This window comes from Sebastes fasciatus, chromosome 4 (genome assembly GCF_043250625.1).
Source record: "Sebastes fasciatus isolate fSebFas1 chromosome 4, fSebFas1.pri, whole genome shotgun sequence".
Lineage (NCBI taxonomy): Eukaryota > Metazoa > Chordata > Actinopteri > Perciformes > Sebastidae > Sebastes > Sebastes fasciatus.
In genome coordinates, this window is record NC_133798.1 from 6,352,672 (window position 1) to 6,374,420 (window position 21,749).

At 41.5% G+C, this 21,749-nt stretch overlaps 2 protein-coding genes across 6 annotated transcripts; one reads left to right on the top strand and one right to left on the bottom strand.

The window, feature by feature from the left end:
• Positions 1-810: 810 nt before the first annotated feature.
• On the top strand, positions 811-13,192 carry prmt7 (protein arginine methyltransferase 7). 2 transcript variants are annotated; one of them, XM_074631650.1, is made up of 17 exons: positions 811-1,092; positions 3,261-3,297; positions 3,726-3,875; positions 4,348-4,456; positions 4,686-4,798; positions 5,333-5,562; positions 5,649-5,829; positions 6,710-6,837; positions 6,985-7,123; positions 7,209-7,292; positions 7,403-7,450; positions 8,094-8,183; positions 9,037-9,198; positions 9,358-9,432; positions 9,968-10,128; positions 10,662-10,758; positions 11,260-13,192. In XM_074631650.1, exons 1-17 carry the CDS (start codon positions 998-1,000, stop codon positions 11,416-11,418), a joined length of 2,058 nt encoding a protein of 685 aa, XP_074487751.1. In that variant the 5' UTR covers positions 811-997; the 3' UTR covers positions 11,419-13,192. The 2 variants fall into 2 exon arrangements, with proteins under 2 accessions (XP_074487751.1, XP_074487752.1); XM_074631651.1 differs by lacking the exon at positions 811-1,092 and adding an exon at positions 1,683-1,743.
• ciapin1 (cytokine induced apoptosis inhibitor 1) lies at positions 12,947-21,294 on the bottom strand. 4 transcript variants are annotated; one of them, XM_074631674.1, is made up of 9 exons: positions 21,190-21,294; positions 19,781-20,023; positions 17,164-17,307; positions 16,716-16,795; positions 16,347-16,506; positions 15,041-15,114; positions 14,392-14,510; positions 14,119-14,218; positions 12,947-13,676 (listed from the first exon to the last, which is right to left on the bottom strand). In XM_074631674.1, the coding sequence occupies exons 2-9, from the start codon at positions 19,935-19,937 to the stop codon at positions 13,566-13,568; spliced, it is 945 nt and encodes a 314-aa protein (XP_074487775.1). In that variant the 5' UTR covers positions 19,938-20,023; positions 21,190-21,294; the 3' UTR covers positions 12,947-13,565. The 4 variants fall into 4 exon arrangements, with proteins under 4 accessions (XP_074487775.1, XP_074487773.1, XP_074487774.1 ...); XM_074631672.1 differs by having other exon boundaries at positions 15,041-15,117; XM_074631673.1 differs by having other exon boundaries at positions 15,041-15,117; positions 21,051-21,197.
• Positions 21,295-21,749: the final 455 nt, after the last annotated feature.

Genomic DNA, 21,749 nt, shown 5'->3' on the forward strand with positions numbered 1-21,749 from the left:
TCTTTCTGGAAAAAACTGGGGGGCATGCCCCAACAAAGGCTGTAATCATCTTTCTTCATCGCACAGGACTCTACGTTGGGATTTAAAGCTGAAGTAGGTGAGATTGTAGCAAACATGATTAAAAAAAGTTATTTTTATAAAACGGTCACTATATCCTGACAGTAGTACATGTAACAAGTAACCTGAAAAAAAATCATGTGCCTCTGTGTCCTCCGGTGCTCCTAACGGCATCTGCAAGATTTCACAGACCGGAGGAAAACAACCAGTCAGAGCTGATCTGGAGTCTGCTGTCCAGCTGCCGTCTATGAGAGCTGTCAATTACTCGCGAACTCCGACCAAGCGGTCAAACTAGGCAGTGCTGATCAAATATGAATCAATATTCTGTTACTGTAATGCCTATTTCTATTGTCAAATGTTTTCAGAAACATCTTGTAGTGCACGGTTTAGCTGTTAAATGAGAACGTTTGTGACAAGGCAGCCATGTTGAGATCTGTCGAGGAAATACCAAGCACCGCCCACCAGCCGGAGCACAGCCAATAGGAACGCTCTCTCTCTCTGAAATGACCTGTGATTGGCCAAAGTCTTCCATCATGGGCTAGATTTTTTAAAGTCTGAAAACAGAGCCATGAGGAGGAGCAGAAGTCTAGTTTTCTCTCAGAACACTTGAATTACAATATGCTGAAAGGTTATTATGGAATTTTAGCCAAATGATGCCAAAAATATACTGCCTACTGAAGCTTTAATCCAGCCAATGGTGATCTACTAGTGACCTGTGGAGGGCAGCAACACGTCTCTGCTGCTTTGAGTCTGCCGCTAATTACAAAAGAAGAAGAAAAAAAGAGTGTGACGTCACTGGGAAAGATGGCAGCGTCCGTCGGTGCAATGCTGCTTCTATAAAACACATTTACTTTGAGACTTGTGGAGAATACTCTGTTAAAAACACAGCGTTTATTTAGCCTCACATCTTACCGGTAGTGTTGTAACAGTTGTGGCGGAGATGAAGACCTTCTGTGGAAGAGCCAACCCGAGCACCGGAGCTCTAGACTGGGTGGAGGAGAGCGAGGACTACGACTACCACCAGGAGATAGCCAGGTAACCTTAGTTACCACCAGGAGAGAGCCAGGTAACCTTAGTTACCACCAGGAGATAGCCAGGTAACCTTAGTTACCACCAGGAGAGAGCCAGGTAACCTTAGTTACCACCAGGAGAGAGCCAGGTAACCTTAGTTACCACCAGGAGAGAGCCAGGTAACCTTAGTTACCACCAGGAGATAGCCAGGTAACCTTAGTTACCACCAGGAGATAGCCAGGTAACCTTAGTTACCACCAGGAGAGAGCCAGGTAACCTTAGTTACCACCAGGAGAGAGCCAGGTAACCTTAGTTACCACCAGGAGAGAGCCAGGTAACCTTAGTTACCACCAGGAGAGAGCCAGGTAACCTTAGTTACCACCAGGAGAGAGCCAGGTAACCTTAGTTACCACCAGGAGAGAGCCAGGTAACCTTAGTTACCACCAGGAGAGAGCCAGGTAACCTTAGTTACCACCAGGAGATAGCCAGGTAACCTTAGTTACCACCAGGAGAGAGCCAGGTAACCTTAGTTACCACCAGGAGAGAGCCAGGTAACCTTAGTTACCACCAGGAGAGAGCCAGGTAACCTTAGTTACCACCAGGAGAGAGCCAGGTAACCTTAGTTACCACCAGGAGAGAGCCAGGTAACCTTAGTTACCACCAGGAGATAGCCAGGTAACCTTAGTTACCACCAGGAGAGAGCCAGGTAACCTTAGTTACCACCAGGAGAGAGCCAGGTAACCTTAGTTACCACCAGGAGAGAGCCAGGTACCGTTACAGTATCTCCGAGCTCAGCATCACAGCACGGAGAGGAACCGCACACATCTGAACGTTGTGTTGTTGTTGTTGTTGGTGAAGATGTGTAATTCAGTAACGTTACGTGGAAAGTCATTCTGAGCCCTCTGAACAGTAACAGGTGTGTTTATCTGGTGTGCTGAGAGGAAGAGTTGAGAACCTGGAGTCTTTATTAAACAAGCAAACCAACTTTATTTTAACACTTTTCTACCGCGAGCAACACGTCGCGTCCTTATACAACTCAAGCTCTTCATAAGTGCACATTTGTTGATGTGTTTTTCATGTAATTACGTTAATATCTGCACAATAACCTGACCGATAAAGGATTATTTTTTAGGCTGATATTTGACAGTGATGTGATTGTGACCAAGATGCTGACATTATTGAACAGGAGATTTTACAGTTAAAAAAATTAACTATTTTTTCCATTTTTGTATTGTGCAATCTAATGTTACTACTATTACATTGCACCTTATATCATCTTATACCTCACACTATACTGTACCATATCATACTATATTGCTACTATTTAAATATGATATACTGTGTTACCACATCAAATGCTAATAATAATAAAGAATATTTCTATTTTGCTAACAGGCAACACTAAGTATCATTACTTAATCACAGTACATATTATTCTGCTGTACACTGTTTACATACTGTATATAAAAATTGCGCAAGTTTGGAGCGTTATTTAGCCTCCTTCCCAACAAGCTAGTATGACATGGTTGGTACCAATAGATTCATTAGTTTTTTGTAGTTTCATATGATACCAGTATCTTCACTTTAAAACTGAGCTGGCTACAACCTAAAAATCCCAAGTTAGTGGCATTAAAACGAATATGCGTTAAAGCGTTATTATCATGTTAACTTTGACAGCCCTAATTTATTCTTATTTATAATTTTTACTTCTCTATTTATCTGTACTTATTTCTGTCTTTGTGCTGCTCCAACACCTGAATTTCCCCCCTTGGGGTCAATAAAGGCTTAACTTAACTTATCTTATCTAACTGACATTTCTTGTAAGTTATCGGCCGACATATACACAGATAATGATATATTAGTTGTTATTATATTGCAATATAGAGATTGTTAATTGATTTTCTAAATTGAAACATTGCATGCTGAAGTCTCCCACAGACCAGAAGGACTCAGAAGAAGTTTAATTCTTATTTACTCTTTGTTAAAAAAGCTAAGCATCAAAAACTTGCCAGAGTTTTTATTGGAGTTAGGGGTTTTGTCCTTATTTTACAGTACATATTGATATTAGTACGTATTGATATTAATAATAATAAGTAAGCTGCAAGTTACTCAAACAAAAGCATCAATAATACCAACACTGGTCCATGTGAATCTGTCGTGCTGTTGATCAGTTTAGTATGTTTGCCTTTCAGGTCCTGTTATGCCGATATGCTTCATGACCATGACAGGGTGAGTAACATGACATCAACCTCTGCACAATGAATTCATAAACAGTCTGATGTGACCCACGTTTGTAACGAAGCAGAGTTTTCTCTGGTAATGAAGTGATTTCCAATTAAAAGTATTCTGTACTTCTGTATTCTGTATGTAATTGTTAGTATCCAAAATCTACACATATTAAAAGATGATGTAGTAGTTTCCTTTGGTTCAAGGCATTAAACCAGAATCTTTCAAGCCAAAATACTATACACCTCTGATGAATAATTAATACACACAAAAACACACCAATCATTATTGTCTTTTCTAGGATAGCTGACTGTATTCCAAAGGAGAAAACAAAACTGATTTAGTCACCACACTGACTTTGATAAATCTGTCTGCAGAGCATTGTCGCTCTGCTTCGGCATTGACACAGCTGATGTACTTTCTGCCACCAGAATATAAAGTACTACCAGGGTATCCGGGCAGCTGTAGCCAGAGTAAAGGCTCGTGGTGAGAAGGTTATTGTCCTGGACATCGGCACAGGAACAGGCCTCCTGTCCATGATGGCCCTCACTGCTGGAGCTGACTTCTGCTATGCTGTGGAGGTAGAGATGCTCTTCCTGTATGTTCTGGATGAGGAGTGTACATTCCCCTGTTTTCCCCCATATTTTTACTGCGTAGTATCTACTAAAAAAATAATTTATGTATTTATGTTTGCTTTATAAAGCATTTATTTAAGCATTTATATTCACTTTAAAGGGCCAGTATGTAGGATTTACTCACTGGTTCTTTAAAGCTGCAGTGGGTAGAAATGGAGCAAATATGATTTGTGTTTTATCTATGTTTTTATGTTTTTATGTACAAGCTGCTCCAAACCAATTGTCCCTAGAGGGATTAATAAAGATGTTTGAATTGAATTGAACTGTAAAAATGACTAAATCAAGCTCGTAGAAATTTTAGCAGGCATGCTAAATTCCCATGTTTTTTATTTTACCTTGACATGATTGGACATTAGGGCTGCATTTCCCAAATCCCAGACGGCTTCAGTTGTCATCTCCGTTTCTTTTGTGTCTGCAGGTTTTTAAGCCCATGGCTGAGGCGGCGCAGTGCATTGTGGAGAAGAACGGCTTCTCTGAAAAGATCAAGATTATTAACAAACACTCCACCGATGTCACTGTGGGGCCAGGTCAGAGAGACTGACACGATGCACACACAGCTGCACTACACAATATTGGTGTCCCTTTGCTTCTCTCACTTGACTGGTGGAAGTTGCATGCATCTGTGATTTTTCTAAAATACAAAATGTGATTCTCTGTGAATTTGTGTCCTGAAAGAGGTCTGCAGAGAACAACATGATGCTTGTTAGTATGCCTGTGTTGCTGATGAGTATGTGTTGTGTTTGTAATTGAATACAGATGGAGATATGCAAATGAAGGCCAATGTTCTGATCACAGAGCTGTTTGATACAGAACTGATAGGTGAAGGAGCCCTACCCAGCTATGAACATGCTCACCAAAACCTTGTCCAGGTGTGTTTAATATTACTTCTGACACTGACTGTATCCTGAGCGGAGCTTGCGGGGCAGAGAGGGATCTTCACTACTCCTTTCCTACGACCCTCTTTATTTTTCCTTTTTTTTTTCTTTTCTAAATCTATTATTTGATTTCATAGAAATGTTTTCCCTTTTTTATTATCTTATTTTATTTTCTATTTATTTACTTTTAAAAATTATTTTATTTTATTACTATTATTTTTTCATTATAATTTTTTTCTTTCCCTTTTGTGTTTCCAAGACCAACATGGGTTGGGTTGGGGTGGGATTTTTCTATTTTTATTTCATGTCACAGACACGGAGTTATGTTCTACATTTGATAAGATGACCTTTGCCATGTCTGTAAAAAATCCAATAAAAAAGATTGGAAAACAAAACAAAAAGTATTTGTTTAATACTCGAAATGTCAGTTAAATCAGTCTGGCTAAAGTAAACTGCAGGCAGTGTGGGTGAAATGTGTAATCCCAGCTGGTGGTCAGATTTGTCTCCTTGTGTCCCTCCACCCTATAGAAGGCTTGTGAGGCGGTCCCTCACCGGGCCACTGTCTACGCCCAGCTGGTGGAGTCGGAGCTGCTGTGGAGCTGGGCTCAGCTGCAGCCGGTGGAGGTGGAAGGGGCCCGCCTGGCCCCGCCGCCCGCTGTGGGCCACTGCGCTGGAGCTCATTCAGTGTGTGACATCCAGCTAAGCCAGGTGTCTCCTCAAAGCTTCACCCCGCTTGGTCCTCTCTGCACCATGTTCAGGTAGGAAAGTGAGAACCACGCTCTCCTAGATTGTTTTCTCTCAACATCCGTTTTTCACATCTTGCTTTCCCGTCCTTCCCTCTCAGTGTGGATTTCAGTAAGCCAGTAAGCAGCGCATTCCAGTCCCACTGCTCCCAGTTTGTGGCTCAGTCCGGCGGTCGGGCCCAGGTGGTCCTATCTTGGTGGGACCTCGACATGGATCCCAGTGGAAGCATTGTGTGCACCATGGCTCCCAGCTGGACGTACCCACAGCCAAAGACGGCTCCGGTGAGTTATAGGACACTGTGGCTGCGGTCAAAAAGTCCTTTTTCTCTCAGGAAGATTCCTAATAGAGTGAAATGACCCGGAAGTATCTCAGTAGCAGCCGTGATAAGAGCTGTTTGAATTCTCTAAAGGCTGAGGAAAGGAGCTTCAATGCTTCCGTCATTATCTCCTTTAGCAGAGGATACACTGGAGCATCCTTTACCAAAGGAAAGGAGATAATAATATCCCACAAGTTCTTGTGGCCACAACTTTTAAAGCGACACACCATTCTGCCGTTCAGGAAAACAAACAATATGCCTATCTTCTATAATATTTTCATAAAGTCATGTACTAATTGGGATTCATGTTGATAAATATGAGTGGGCAGTGACAACCATTTTCACTTTATTTCTATTTATTTATGTCGAACAAGTAACAAATAAGTAAAAAACAAAACAAGACTAACAAATAAAATGAGCAGTAATCATATAGAATACAAATAATCAACATAAATAAATGTTACATCCGAAACACAAACAATAACTCAATAATTTTGTAGTCCATCTTGGGAACATTGTAGTTTTTCCACAGCAGACCCACGTCACTAACCTCCGCTGCCGTCGCATCATAATTACGGTGCCTAGTGTAAGTGTAGTCTGCTTCTCTTAACACCACGGTTGTCTTTTCCTAAGTCCTTCTGAATTCTCCTTCTCATATTTCCTTGTCCTTATGTCGCTTTCCACGGAGGTCAAAGAAAAGTGGTTATGAAAAGACGTTAGGACGTAATTTTTTGACTTTCGACCACAGCCTGAGATCTGATGTTCTGAGTTCCTTTCTGGGCTCTCGTCACACCCCCCCCCCCCCCCCCCCCCCCCCCCCTTCTGATCACTTTGATGTGTTTCAGTGGCGGGACCACTGGATGCAGAGTGTGTACTTCCTGCCTGTGGAGAGCAGCGTGACAGAAGGAGAGGAGCTGAGTCTGACTGTCTGCCATGATGACTACAGTCTGTGGTACAGCCTGCAGCCTCACAGGTAACTCAGAGACCATCAACCATAGCACCACAAATACAGCTAGTTCTTTTTTTTGGTCGTTGTGGCGTCAGTGGCTAATTTCAGCGTTGCAAGGTCTAACTACTCTAAATGGTGTGCGTGTGCGTGTGCGTGTGTTGCTGTCCTCAGCCAGCAGGACTCACAGACCGAGGCTCTTTCCTCTCGGCCCTGTTGTACCTGCCAGGCTCACATGGTTTGGACTCGACCGCGTTTCGGTGAACTCAACGACAGACGGCGCACAGAGAGCTACATCAGTGCACTGCGCAGTGTAAGTGAAGGCCAACAAGAATCCAAACTGTCGACGAGTTAATGGATGTGATTGTTTCTCTGATCACCTGCTATGTTAACTCCAGGTTCTGAGGGAGGACAGTGTGTGTCTTGGCGTCAGTGATGGAAGTCTGCTCCCTGTGTTTGCTCACATGATTGGAGCCAAGAAGGTACTGTACTTTGACCATGAGGGCACATGCTGTACCTTTTCAAACCAAAGAGCATACTCAGACTTTGTTATTGACTTGTTTTTTTATTCTCCTGGCCTCTACTTACTCAGGTCTGTGCTTTGGAAAACTCCAGAATGTCTAAACAGGTTATCGAGCAGGTAAATAACTAACTATTGAGAACTGACAGATGAGTAGGGATGCACCGATCCGACTTCTTCAGTCCCGATACCGAAAGCGATACCTGGGCTTTGGGTATCAGCCGATACCGAGTACCGATCCGATACCAGTGTTTAATTAATAAGCCTCACTGTGTGGAAGTGACTGGGATCATTCTTTTATGTGTGAGGCAACAGCGTCCTGACTTAAACATCGCTTTCCTAACTTTGTAAAACAAAACGTAACAGATAAAAACATAGATATAAATTTACTGTCATTTTAATTTATTATTAAAATGATAAATTGTACACCAGCTACTTCGTAAAAAAAATCTTTAAAATGGAATTACAGTTCAGGTGTAAACCTTTTTAATGCAGCAACATATTGATCAAAACTTAACCAGGAATTGAAATTCCAGTATATAATGTATATAGTATATAAACATAGAACTGTATATAATAGATCGGCCCCATTGTCACCGTTATCCGATCCAGCTATACAGTATGAGTCAGTATCGGTATCCGGTATCGGTGCATCCCTACAGATGAGCCTTGATATTTTTACACTTTTAGGTATATCAACACAAAAATACAAAACTCCAGAGGCAGTTTAAAAGGTGCTGATGCTCCACATGTTTCTCTGCAGGTGTTGGAAGCCAACTCGAGGAAGGGATGTGTTGAGCTGCTGGAGCTCAGGCCTGAGCAGCTGACCAGTAATGATCTAGGAGGGGAACAGGTACCTTTGGAACAAGCCTTTATTGGCGTGCTTTGCCGTCTGCTACAGCGTCTTTGTTGATATTACCACACAGTGGCCTTAGAGCTGCACCAATCAATATCTTTTTTTAGAATTCACAGTGTGAAACAGGGCATCTTTATGCTAAAGTCACAGGCTGTAACAATCAATCAAAAAAGTGGAAGGCAAATTTTAAACACTTGAGACACTTACCATATCAGTAATTGATAAAAAAAATAAATCATTAAAGCTTCAGAAGGTAGTATATTTTTTGGCATCATTGGGCAAAAATTCCATAATAACCTTTCAGCATATTGTAATTCAAGTGTTCTGAGAGAAATCTAAACATCTGCACCTCCTCATGGCTCTGTTTTTAGGCTTTAAAAAATCCAGACTTTGGCCAATCACAGGTCATTTCAGAGAGAGCGTTCCTATTGGCTGTTCTCCGGCTGGTGGGCGGTGCTTGGTATTTCCTCAACTGATCTCAACATGGCTGCCGGGTCACAAACTTTCTCATTTTACAGCTAAACCGTGCACTACAAGATGATTCTGAAAACATCTGAGGAGAGAAATAGGCATTACAGTAACAGAATATTGTTTCATATTTGATCAGCGCTGCCTAGTTTGACCGTTGATCAAAGTTCGCGAGTGATTGACAGCCAGCTCACAGAGACGGCAGCTGGACAGCAGACTCCAGATCAGCTCTGATTGGTTTTTTTCCTCCGGTCTGTGAAATCTTGCAGATGCCGTTAGGAGCACCAGAGGACACCAGAGAAACATGATTTTTTTTCGTAATCTAACAATACGTCAGAAATGGGCATCTCAGAGTAGTGAGTGTCAAGCATCTCTCCTACAGATCTCTGTCCTGATGGGTGAACCGTACTTCAGCACCAGTCTCCTACCCTGGCACTCCCTGTTCTTCTGGTACTGTCGGACCGCCCTGGCCGGCCTTCTTCGGCCCAACGCCACCATCCTGCCCTGCTCTGCCACTCTTCACGTGGTGGCTGTAGAGTTCCAGGTGAGACAGATGGGAATATTGAATTTTTTTTTTTAGATCCTTAATGCAAAGTTCTAAATGGCTAAATTTTAATTTTATAATAGTATGATGGAATAATAATTCTTAAAGGTAAAGGTAGAGTCCCTGTTGAATTAGTTTTGTCTTTTCCATGTTTGGTAGGATTTGTGGAGGATAAGAGCTCCGTGTGGAACATGTGAGGGCTTTGATGTCACACCCATGGATGAAATGGTCCAGGTAACATTTTCATGTATTCGTTTGTCTTTTCGAGGCCCGTTTTTACATCCAGCGTGATCTTCAGGTACAGCAGGTGTATATTTTCATCATTGAGAAGAAATGTCTTAATCAGAAAAACAGAATCCATAAAAGACAAATCATGACAGAAGATGGACACCTTCTTTGATTTTGGTTTTGTTTGTGAATTTAAGTTCAGATGGCGGATGAGAAAAATAGCCACACCAAGATACCTCAAAATATGGGTTTGATATTATCGGGAGATTTGTTTGAAATAAGAGCACGATTCAAACAAACAATGTCCCTAAAACATATGAGGAGACAGAAGGTGACACGAGCATAATGCAATGAACTGAAGGCAAACTCAGTCTGGACTGATGATTATATTCAGCCGTTATTTCATGGTTTGAACATCTGTGATGTTTAGCTGAAGTTAAGGGGGCCTGTATTGCGTCTGTTTTGACTTTCCAGTGTTTCCAAAAAACTTTTTTTTTTTAATAATTCTTTTAAAAATGACTTCCCATATCTGTCCCTTCAGCGATCTCTGGATTTCCGTGAGTCCCGTGAGGCGGAGCCCCACCCTCTCTGGGAGTACCCGTGCCGTGCTCTGACCCAGTCCACAGCTGTCATGACCTTTGACTTCACACAGTGTGTCCCTCAACAGCCAATCAGCAGTCAGGGCTCGCTGCCTTTCACAAGGTACAGAGTTTTCTTCAGTCTGAGATCAAGAACCATATACCAAAGTATAAAAGCTGGTTTATTCTAAGGTATACGGTACATAGAAATTCTACCTACTTACAAAAGGAGATTGTGAGTGCTCAGTGACTACATGTTGATTTTGGGGTAAATTGATCCTTTAACTCAAGTTTACTCCAAAATTATAATTCATATATAGACAGCTATCATATATGTCAGTATCTAAATACATATATCCTGGTCTGATTAGCTTGTAGCCAAATGATTTCACTTTGTGTCCACATTGACCTCTTCATTCAGTATTATGGAGTGTAAAGGAAGTAGTAGCTTTATGTTCTGTGGCGCTGGGTTGAATCGGTTGAACCCTTGATAGACTGAACAACAACAGCAGCTAGCAACCTCATTTAGTGTTTGAAGGCGCTACAGACGTGAACAGGGCTCCCACAGACGGCCAGTGTGCTGAACTCTTCCTTCACAGGTTGTAAACAACACCTTCTCATCGCAGAGTTAACGGTCTGTTGAAATGTCTGTTTCAGGATTGGTCGTTGCCATGGTGTCGCGTTGTGGATGGAATATCAGCTAACCGACAGCATCACTGTCAGTGCCGGTCTGATTGGAGCGATCAGTGAGCAGGTATCACAGCCGTCACTTATAGACCTTTAAAACTTGACAACATAAACATTGTAAATGGGGCCCCTTTTATAATTCCTGTTGCAATGGTTTTTAATGCAGTAGCTGACAGGAAGTAAACTTGGACCAAAGCTGTTGCCGTAGCAACAGAATTGATCATCTTTGCACCCTAAGCTTGACTTGCTGGCTGTATTTTGGGTCATCTCACTCCGTCTAATCACACTAGTGGAATAAGGGCTGCAACTAACAATTATTTTCATTTTAAAAGAATCTGCCATTTATTTTCTTAACTAATCGCGCCGTCTTTAGCTCATATTTTCCAATATTATTGCCCAGTTTCAAAACTTGTTGTCCCCATTAGTCACTTGGACAGAAAAAAACATGGGAAACTAGAGTCCAGGTTGAGAAACACCCTTTAATATCTTTGTAATTGTCAAGTCGCTCCAGTGTTTACTGTCAAATGAAAAGCAATCAATCATTTCCTTTTTTGTGCCTTCCTTGCAGGGCGAGTGTGAGTGGAGTCGACACAGGAAACAGGGAGTGTATTTTTTGAGGTCACCGTGGGAGAGCTCAGGTGATGGCAGAGCTGCAGTGTCTTACAGCTTTACCTTTGAACCCAGTTTAGGAGACATTAAGATGGACTTCAGCGTCGAGTCCCAGTGATGTGGAGACTGAAGAACAGACTCTGAATGCTGTGCTTTTTTTACCTCATGTCACTGTTTGCATTTTGGGTACACATTTAACATCTGTTATTCAGCAAATATGGTTTTATTGTTCCGACTGAAGCTGGTATCATAACTAACTCAATATCTGAGAAATTAGAATGTAATCATTATCATCAAAAAAACAAAGTGTGAAATATGAAAACTGTCTGCCACATCCCAGAATGTTACCAATGATCATCTTAATTATAGTAATGCATATTAAGTGCTTCCCATAATGCTACGTTCACACTACGAGCGTCAAAACTGCCAGCCTGCCCGCTACATTGTCGGCGAATCGCCATCGGAAGTTTACTCAAGTGATGGTTGACGTAGTTATGTTGTTAGATAGCACTGGATGGAACCATGTATGTATAAAGAGAACTGGATACAGAGTTGGAGGCGGGTTCCCGTTCATTCCTATGAGAGTTGCTCAGTGGCGCATGAAGCCAAAATGGCTCCACTGTTGAGAGATAATCATCCGGCGATCTTCTGCATCCATTGGACCCGTAGAGCAGGCGCAGTAGCATTTCCTTTAACGCCGCCTCCCAGCCCTCGCTCCAGCCTCGGTCTGGGTCTCATTCACATGAACGAAGGAAGGGATATAACTCTGGATTCAGCTATTAGTGCATTTTACAACTTTTAGGTTCTAATGATTTAAATAAGGACTATTAGAGTGTTCGTAATGGGAAGTTGATTCACCTCAAAACAAATTATCCACCGAGCTACAGACGTCCCAATGTAAGTCTATGGGGAAAAAGTCTATTTGGGCCCAATGGCATCACCTGACTGACATGAAAGTTGTAGTACCGCCGTTTGGCCACTACGAAAATTGGCATCAACGACCGGCGCTCTTCCTGGGGGTTTGGATGGAACGGAACAGGGTGAAACAAAACCATATGATTGGTTGCCGCTTCACCACGTCATTTGATTGCTGAAAAAAGTTGAGACCAGCTCAACCTTATTTGCAGTGCATCACGTCAAGTGTCGGGCGTCAGTTTGTAGCTCCGCGTCACCAGCTTCCTTTGAAAATGACTTGCAGAATGTTGCGGTGTCGCTCGTAGTGTGCATACAGCTTAAGCAGCTAGCAAAGTAGTTAGCAATTCTACAATAAATAATTCAACAAATTAAATCCATCACATCAAAGGTGGCTGTCACTTACTGGCTGATGGTTCAGTCAGTTGAGTGCAATTAGGGATGCAAAATTGTACGTGTTTAAGTAACCTATTTGGGTCATTACAGCTAAAGATCAGAGGGACTCAAGTTTGTGTACCAGAAACAACAACATACAGTTTTTGTGAATTAACTGTCTCGCAAAGCCAAATGGACTAGCAGGGCAGTGACATCGCTGCTGAGCTCTTCAAACTGCACGTGTTCACGGAGAAGCACTCATTGTCGTGGTGCGGTTATTCCAACAGTGCTGGAATATATGAGGATGTACCATCAGATGACTATTGGCCACATTCAGTGAAATAAATGGGATGCCTATAAACAGAAGTCTGGCTTTAGTTTATTGTATTAAAATGAAACCCAGAAAAGCAAAATGTCTTATTGCCAAACTGCCTTCCTTTACATACAGAAATAAGCTTGTATTGGACATGTGTCTATGTGTGTGTCAGCGGTCGGATGTAAATACAACTTCAAGTGAAAAGAACGAAAACAAATGCATTTCAATGCTTTTCTGTATTATAAACCAACTCGGTAGCTTTCATTAAAATTTTATTATATTTAATAACAGCAGGAGTCAAACTGCACTTTTTCATTTAATTCAAATCTCACTCTTGCTCATCGTCAAAGCTGTATTGCCATGCTCTCAAATTAAGAAACTCGCCTTGAGCATGGCTTGCCATTGTCGGTACATGAAGGCATCACATGTACCGACGAAACCAGATGTGTGTAATCTCAAACACTCAATGCGTCGAACAGAAGCCATCTCACTGAGCAGACGAGCGGGCAGAAATCCCCATCACATCCGCAATGACGTCGACTGAAAAAGCAGCTTTCAACTCTGCTTTTGCAGAGGGGGAATCGTGTCTCTGGGGTGGATGGAAAAAGAAAGGAATGTAATATTTTGAAGCATGAGCGGTAGGATGTGTGAAATGTAGTGTTTCAAGCATCTGTCAGCGTCTTGTTGTCCAGCACAATCTTTTCTCCTGGTTTGAACGCTGGCTTCCCGGTGTGAGGACAGCTGGCACATCGGAACGCATCACCAAGGTAACACTGCCACAAGTACAAATGAAGGTCATTGAAATAATTATTTCTTATTCTACTTAGTGTGATAGTAGAGGAAATATGAACATGGTGAGAATTTGACAATATAAAACAAGGCAAAAGTGATCATAGCTCACATAACCCCCGCTTACTGCTTGACCCCTACTAAAGTAGGGCCAACGGTTTTGCCCTTTTGGAACTAATGGAACGAGTTCTGATCCGGAAACGAAATTGAAGTGGGAAAAAAAACAGTTTTTGGCCAAAATTTCAAAAAAATGTGGGCACCCTGGACTTCTAACCCCCAAAAGGCACAACTAGACCACACTGTCAACCATCATACCAAATTTGAAGTTCCTAAGTTAAATATTTTCTACTCCAGAAACGAAAGAGTGACACGCGAACGGACGGACGGAAGAAGACGCGGGGGGTATAACAATCAAATTATACTCACACTTCCACAGGCAGATTTCGCTGCGATAGTCTTCGGTTTTTCTTTAGTTTCCTCCTTTCCTTTAGTTTCCTCCTCCAACTCCTCAGCAAAACCACATGAGCTACACAAACATGCAACATATTGTGTTTCATGTAACTTTTCAGAGCACAGATAAATGTACAAAATGTAAAAAAAAAATGTTGAAAGCCCAGCTCTTTCCGCTTTAGCTATGATCCAACAGAGCCACAGCGTGCTTTTGTCTGTGGTTTGATACCATTTGTGCGGTGACCTCACCAGTCCTTGCAGGCTTTCTTCTTGGCGGATCCTGGTCCACAGTCGGGGGCCTTAAGAGAAGCTGGGTCTGGTTTCTTCAAGTCCTCTTCATCCAGCAAAGCATCAGAGTCCACCAGATCCTAGAGAGAAGGGGGACAGAAGGGACAAGAAAGACTCAGTAAATGCAGGAAGTACAGAAAGACATGGGCATGACGGTTCGAATAATAAATCTATCTGTGTGGCTCTTAAAGGTGCAGTGTGTAGGATTTCAGTGGATCTATTGGCAGGAATGGAATATTATATTCATAACTGTTTTCATTAGTGTATAATCACCTGATAATAAGAATGGTTGTGTTTTCGTTAGCTTAGAATGAGCCCTTCATATCTACACAGGGAGCGGGTCCTCTTCACGGAGTCCGCCATGTTTCTACAGTTTCTAATGTGAGCCACTGAGTGCAAAACTGTGATACCTCCAGCCGCCATCTGACTGACAGAAGGAGAGGAGTGAGCAGAGGGATACTCAGTTGGTTGCACTGTGCAACCACACCACTAGATGCTGCCAAATCGTACACACTGTGGTACGCGGCGGTCAAGAGAAAATGTGTTCCTCCCTACGGAGCTGGCCAAACCATATTTATTGACACAAAAAGATACAAACTCCATAACTCACCACATCATCATCATCTATGTCATTTGCTGACAGTGTCCACATTTTGACAGTGTTGGGATCCAGAGCAGGTTTCTCTGCTGAAATCAAAGGTGTTTGTTTGTGTTGAGTAAATACAAATATGCAACTCATGACTATACATAATACCATAAAGAAAATCACACACATACCGATGTCAATAATGGGCATTAAAGGGTAACTTTGGTATTTTTCAACCCTATTTTCCCATGTTTTTTGTGTCTGACTAATGGGGACAACAATTTCTGAAACTGGTCCAGTATTGAGGGAGAGCGCTGTAGACGGCAGCTGCTCGCTGGCTATAATATGGTGCTATTGGGGCAAGCAGGCACCGTCATTTACGTCCACTAAAAGTGCTTGTTTTTGCCATGACAGGCTCTGATTGTTATTATAAGTGTCTGACATTATGGAAAGAGTCTCGCTCAAGGAGAAGTCTCATTCTGAAATCTGACACGGTGACGTGGTGGAATAGTGTAATCATCCATGTTGGAAACGCGATTGCCAGGTGGGCAGAGTTTGTTGTGTTGGAGTACAGAAAGCGTAGCTTAGTGTTATCTAAAAGATTTTCAATGTCATGGCTGAATATTTAGATGATTTCAACAATGTGGATGAGCTCTTTGAATTCGATGGCCGCCCGTATCTATTTGATTTCACAACCAGACCTCTCCTGGAGCGGGACTTGGACACAATAACAAACAGACCGGATCGAGCCAAAGGTAAAGAAAACGTTTTATTTCTCTGTAGGGTCCTCTCCATAATGTTGTCAGACACTTATAATAACAATCTGAGCACGTCAGCGGCAAAAACAAGCACTTTTAGTGAATGTAACGTCACATAGATGCCGCTCACTTGCCGTCGCAGCTCGTTTCATCGGTTACAGCGGTATCCCTCAATACTAAACCAATTTCAGAAATGATGGTCTCTATTAGTCACTTAGACACAAACACATGGGAAAATAGAGTAGAAAAGGTGAAAAATAATGAAGTATATATTTTTAAGTATGTTGGACAATGACCTAAGTACAATCTCAACTATACCTACAAACTAAAACTAATGGAAAAGCCACCATGTAAGCACATTTCTGGAGCCAGGTTTGTCAGTCAGAGTACTTTTGACCATTATGAGACACATTATAGTTCTGTTAAAATCTGACCAGTGGTTTCAGAGGCATCACATGGGACAGACCAAGGGACAAACGTCCCAACAGACACAGAGTGATCTCCTTGAATATAACAGTTGTGGACAAAAATACGCTTAGAAAGAACTAGAAAACTGCTGTTTATAAACCTACCTGGCTTTTTCCCGAATGACAGTTTAATCTGGCTGGATGATCCCACTTCAAAACTGGGTTTGGCGGCAGAGATGCGGACTCTAGACAGAGTGTTTCCTTGGAAACCAGTGGCATCCCTGAGGGAGCTCAACGCCTCAGCAGTCAGTTGTGCTTTATTGACCTGGATGTAGAGAAGTAAGAGGTCAGAATGGAGACATTTTGCAAGAGGTGTACATGTTTAACCATACTGATAAGATTTATTATCACGCAATTACATTTCTCATATTCTTGCGTGTATATTGTAGTTTGGTAAGTGCGTATACTAGTGCAATTACAGAAAACTAATGCAATGTGGTTTTATGCTTTTTGTGTGTGAACCGACTCACGCACCTCTGTCACTGACATGAAGCCTGACAACTTCAGAGCGGACATGAGCTTCTCAGGAGTCCTCACAATCTGAGCCTCAGTTCCTGGAACACAGAAAGTAACAGGTCAGACACTGTAATACAATCAGAGCCACGACCTTATCAGTGCAGAACAGTGACCTTGTGAATAAAGACACATGAAATAAATCACATTTATGGATGAGCAATACTAAGTGTATTTTTTTTACTTTCATATTTTGATGGGATTGTATCTGTGTTAAACATAATGCTGTGCAGCATTTCTAGTGTACTTTTCCATTCTAGTGGCATCAGGTGGACTTCATCTTTGAAGTCATGAGGTTCAAAAATCTTTCCTTCTCTGACTGAATTCCAACATAAAGGTGCATATCATTCTATTTCCCTTCTAGATAGATTTAAACATCTATGTAAAAGAAGTTAGAACAACACTTCACCTGTAACTGCTTCATCCAGAACCAGCTTCCCACCAGGTTTGAGCACTTTGGCAATTTCTGCTAGAGTCTCTGAACTGTGGACGGAGGAGCTGTCAGCCAGAAGGCAAGAGAGCACCCAGTCAAAGGAGGATGCCGAATGGGAGGCTGAGAAGAGCAGAGCATCATTTTAGTACTGACTTTCACATCATGCCTTCCTGTGTGGAATCATTGTTATACTGTGCTGAACCCATTCACTCACTTCTGACAGAATTGTATTCATGCTAACAGGATAAATCACAGCATGTGCTGTACAGTCGTGGTGATAAAACACTCAATACATATACAGACGTGGACAAAATTGTTGGTACCCTTCCGTTAAAGAAACAAAAACCCACAATGGTCACTGAAATAACTTGAAACTGACAAAAGTAATAATAAATAAAAATGTACTGAAAATGAACTAATGAAAATCAGACATTGCTTTTGAATTGTGGTTCAACAGAATCATTTTAAAAAACAAACTAATGAAACTGGCCTAGACAAAAATGAAGGTACCCTTAACTTAATATTTAGTTGCACAACCTTTTGAGGCAATCACTGCAATCAAGCGATTTCTGTAACTCAATGAGACTTCTGCACCTGTCGACAGGTATTTTGGCCCACTCCTCGTGAGCAAACTGCTCCAGCTGTCTCAGGTTTGAAGGGTGCCTTCTCCAGACTGCATGTTTCAGCTCCTTCCACAGATGTTCAATAGGATTTAGATCAGGGCTCATAGAAGGCCACTTCAGAATAGTCCAATGTTTTGTTCTTAGCCATTCTTGGGTGTTTTTAGCTGTGTTTCTGGTCATTATCCTGTTTGAGGACCCATGACCTGCAACTGAGACCAAGCTTTCTGACACTAGGCAGCACATTTCGCTCCAGAATGCCTTGATAGTCTTCAGATTTCATTGCACCCTGCACAGATTCAAGACACCCTGTGCCAGATGCAGCAAAGCAGCCCCAGAACATAACCGAGCCTCCTCCATGTTTCACATTAGGTACAGTGTTCTTTTCTTTGGATGCTTCATTTTTGCGTCTGTGAACATAGAGCTGATGTGACTTGCCAAAAAGCTCCAGTTTTGTCTCATCTGTCCAAAGGACATTCTCCCAGAAGCTTTGTGGCTTGTCAATATGCATTTTGGAAAATTCCAGTCTCGCTTTTTTATGATTTGGTGTCCTCCTCGGTTGTCTTCCATTAAGTCCACTTTGGCTCAAACAGTGACGGATGGTGCGATCTGACACTGATGTACCTTGACCTTGGAGTTCACCTCTAATCTCTTTGGAAGTTGTTCTGGGCTCTTTGGTTACCATTCGTATTATCCGTCTCTTCAATTTGTCATCAATTTTCCTCTTGCGGCCACGTCCAGGGAGGTAGGCTACAGTCCCATGGACCTTAAACTTCTGAATAATATGAGCAGCTGTAGTCACAGGAACATCAAGCTGCTTGGAGATGGTCTTATAGCCTTTACCTTTAACATGAAGGTCTATAATGTTCTTTCTAATCTCCTGAGACAACTCTCTCCTTAGCTTTCTGTGGTCCATGTTCAGTGTGGTACACACCATGATACCAAACAGCACAGTGACTACTTTTCACCCTTTAAATAGGCAGACTGACTGATTACAAGTTTGAAGATACCTGTGATGCTATTTACAGGACACACCTTAGTTTAATATGTCCCTATGGTCACATTATTTTACATCTTTTCTAGGGGTACCATCATTTTTGTCCAGGCCAGTTTCATTAGTTTGTTTTTTAAAATGATTCTGTTGAACCACAATTCAAAAGCAATGTCTGATTTTCATTAGTTCATTTTCAGTAAATTTTTATTTATTATTACTTTTGTCAGTTTCAAGTTATTTCAGTGACCATTGTGGGTTTTTCTTTCTTTAACGGAAGGGTACCAACAATTTTGACCACGTCTGTATATATTTATATATATATGTATATACACCGATCAGCCATAACATTAGGACAGAATGGGCACCCTGACCGGTCTGCGGCTACGCAGCCCCATACGCAACAAACTGCGATGCTCTGTGTGTTCTGACACCTTTCTATCGGAACCAGCATTAACTTTATCAGCAGTTTGAGCTCCAGTAGCTCTTCTATTGGATCAGACAACACGGGCCAGCCTTCGCTCCCCACGTGCATCAATGAGCCTCGGGTCTGGCCCTGTCGCCGGTTCACCGGTTTACCTTCCCTGGACCACTTTTGGTAGGTCCTGACCACTGCAGACCGGGAACATCCCACAAGAGCTGCAGTTCTGGAGATGCTCTGACCCAGTCGTCTAGCCATCACTATCTGGCCCTTGTCAAAGTTGCTCACATTCTCACGCTTGACCATTTTTTCGGCTTCCAACACAAAGCTCAAAGTTCAAAATGTTCACTTGATGTCTAATATATCCCCCCCACTGCCAGGTACCATTTTAACGAGATAATCCATGTTATTCACTTCACCTGTCAGTGGTCTTAATGTTATGGCTGATCAGTGTATATACTGTATATAGTATATACATGTATGTGTGCGTGTATGTGTGTGTGTGTGTGTGTGTATGTGTGTGAAAGAGTGAGTGACTGAATTAGGTGAAGAGTCACTCACACAGCAATATTCTCTCCATGTTCTCCACTGACACTTTGCCGCTCGCACCGACGATGTCCCCCAGTTTCTCTGCATACTGTTTGAGGGCTGCTGGTGCTGAGGGCTGAGTCCAAATCATCATCACCGTCGCTCCTGCTTGGATGCCAAGCTCTGACATGATGACCTCCTGATGAGAAGTGCTGATTTATTGAAGTTGTTATACTTACAAAACCTGCTTCTCTGTCAGGTCTGTCCCTGGGTTATCTGAAAGTGAAGACACGTGTCTGTTACTGGAAATGATCCAACTAGACCAACAGAAACAACCAAACCCACATCACAAATTATTAAATAGGAATAAACTCTCTTTATACAGCCATGATTTTGACAGTTTTTTAAAACAAAAAAGTTACCAAAAAGACAGAAGTCAGTCCCAAGAAAGAAAAAAAAAAGAAAAAAATAGACGACCTTGAGATGATTGTGATGTTATCACAATAACAGCGCAGATAGTTGTGTATCACTGGTCCATTGTAATAATAGTATTACAATATTTTCAAAAAGAATGGTAATAAATTAAATAATGTAAAATGGTGGAAGGGTCTGGCAGGTCAGTCATCTATAATGTTAAAGGTCCCATATTATAAAAAAGTGAGATTTTCATATTTTTTTATTATAAAGCAGTCTTAAGTACTACATAAATACAGTGAAAGTATCGAGACACTCAATCCACAGGGAAATACACACAGCCCGTATTCAGAAACTCTGCATTTGACAAGCTGTCAGGATTTCTGTCCATTTGTGATGTCACAAATATACAATATTTAGACCCTTTACACAATTGAATGATATCAGCTGACAGGAAGTACACATGGACACAAGCTGCTGCCTAGCAATGCAATTCTGATGCAATTCCGTTGCAATTCCGTCAAAATGCACTAAAACGGAGCGTTTCAGACAGAGGGTGAATACAGGCATATTCAGGCAGACAGTATGAGGAAAATAAAGTATTTTTTTAACATTACAGCATGTAAACATGTTCTAGTAGCAACACAAAATACAAGTATGAACCTGAAAATGAGCACGATATGTCCCCTTTAATACATAGTCAAGACATGTGGTTGTTTATTTCAGTTTAATCTTAACATGTAGGGGGGTTAACCATGGATGTATTGGGGTTAACCCGGCTAACTACTAGCCAGTTAGCTTGTTTGTTGACACAGATGATAAGAGTAGGTTAGCTCGAGCCAGCAGCGTGACGCAGAAAACACCGGTTTCTTATTAACTTCATACTCACGTTGTTAACACTGAGAGAGTCCAGCACATGAATACCCACCAACACAATATACTAATATTTCTGTATGATTGTTCTAAAAAGAATTTTAGAGGTTAAATTACTGAAATAAAAGGACATTCCAACCGACCGTCCTACTCACCTAATGTTACCTCGGCGGGCGCTTCAGTCCAGTTACACACAGAGTGCAAGTCTTCCGGTTTGGCTTTTCAAAATACCACCATTGCTAATGCGTCGTAATGTTTGACCCTTCAAAGTAACGTTAACAGGTGAACATGTAGAAAGATATATATATTCAAGGAATTATATGAAGTACACAGAAAAATTGCATACACAATTTTTTTTTTTTAACAATGTCTTTATTGTTTTTTTTGTTATACAAACATCAGCATTACTATGCAATATATTCAATACAGGATTTACTTTAACAAACATAATACACACCACCAACCCACCCGTTCTCTCTTAACTTTTCTCTTTCTCAATATACAGCTTCACAGTACCAATCATACAATTGAACAGTTAATGACACCTCTAACAATGAATGAAGATACACATAAACAGAAAATAAATATATAGAAAATACATAATAAATAAAATAAAAAGATTTTGCATACACACTTTTTTTTATTGATTTTTCATTTATTCCTTTAAAAAGTATTTTTATTTGTTTTATTTTGAAGGTATTTTCCGGTTTCCTGT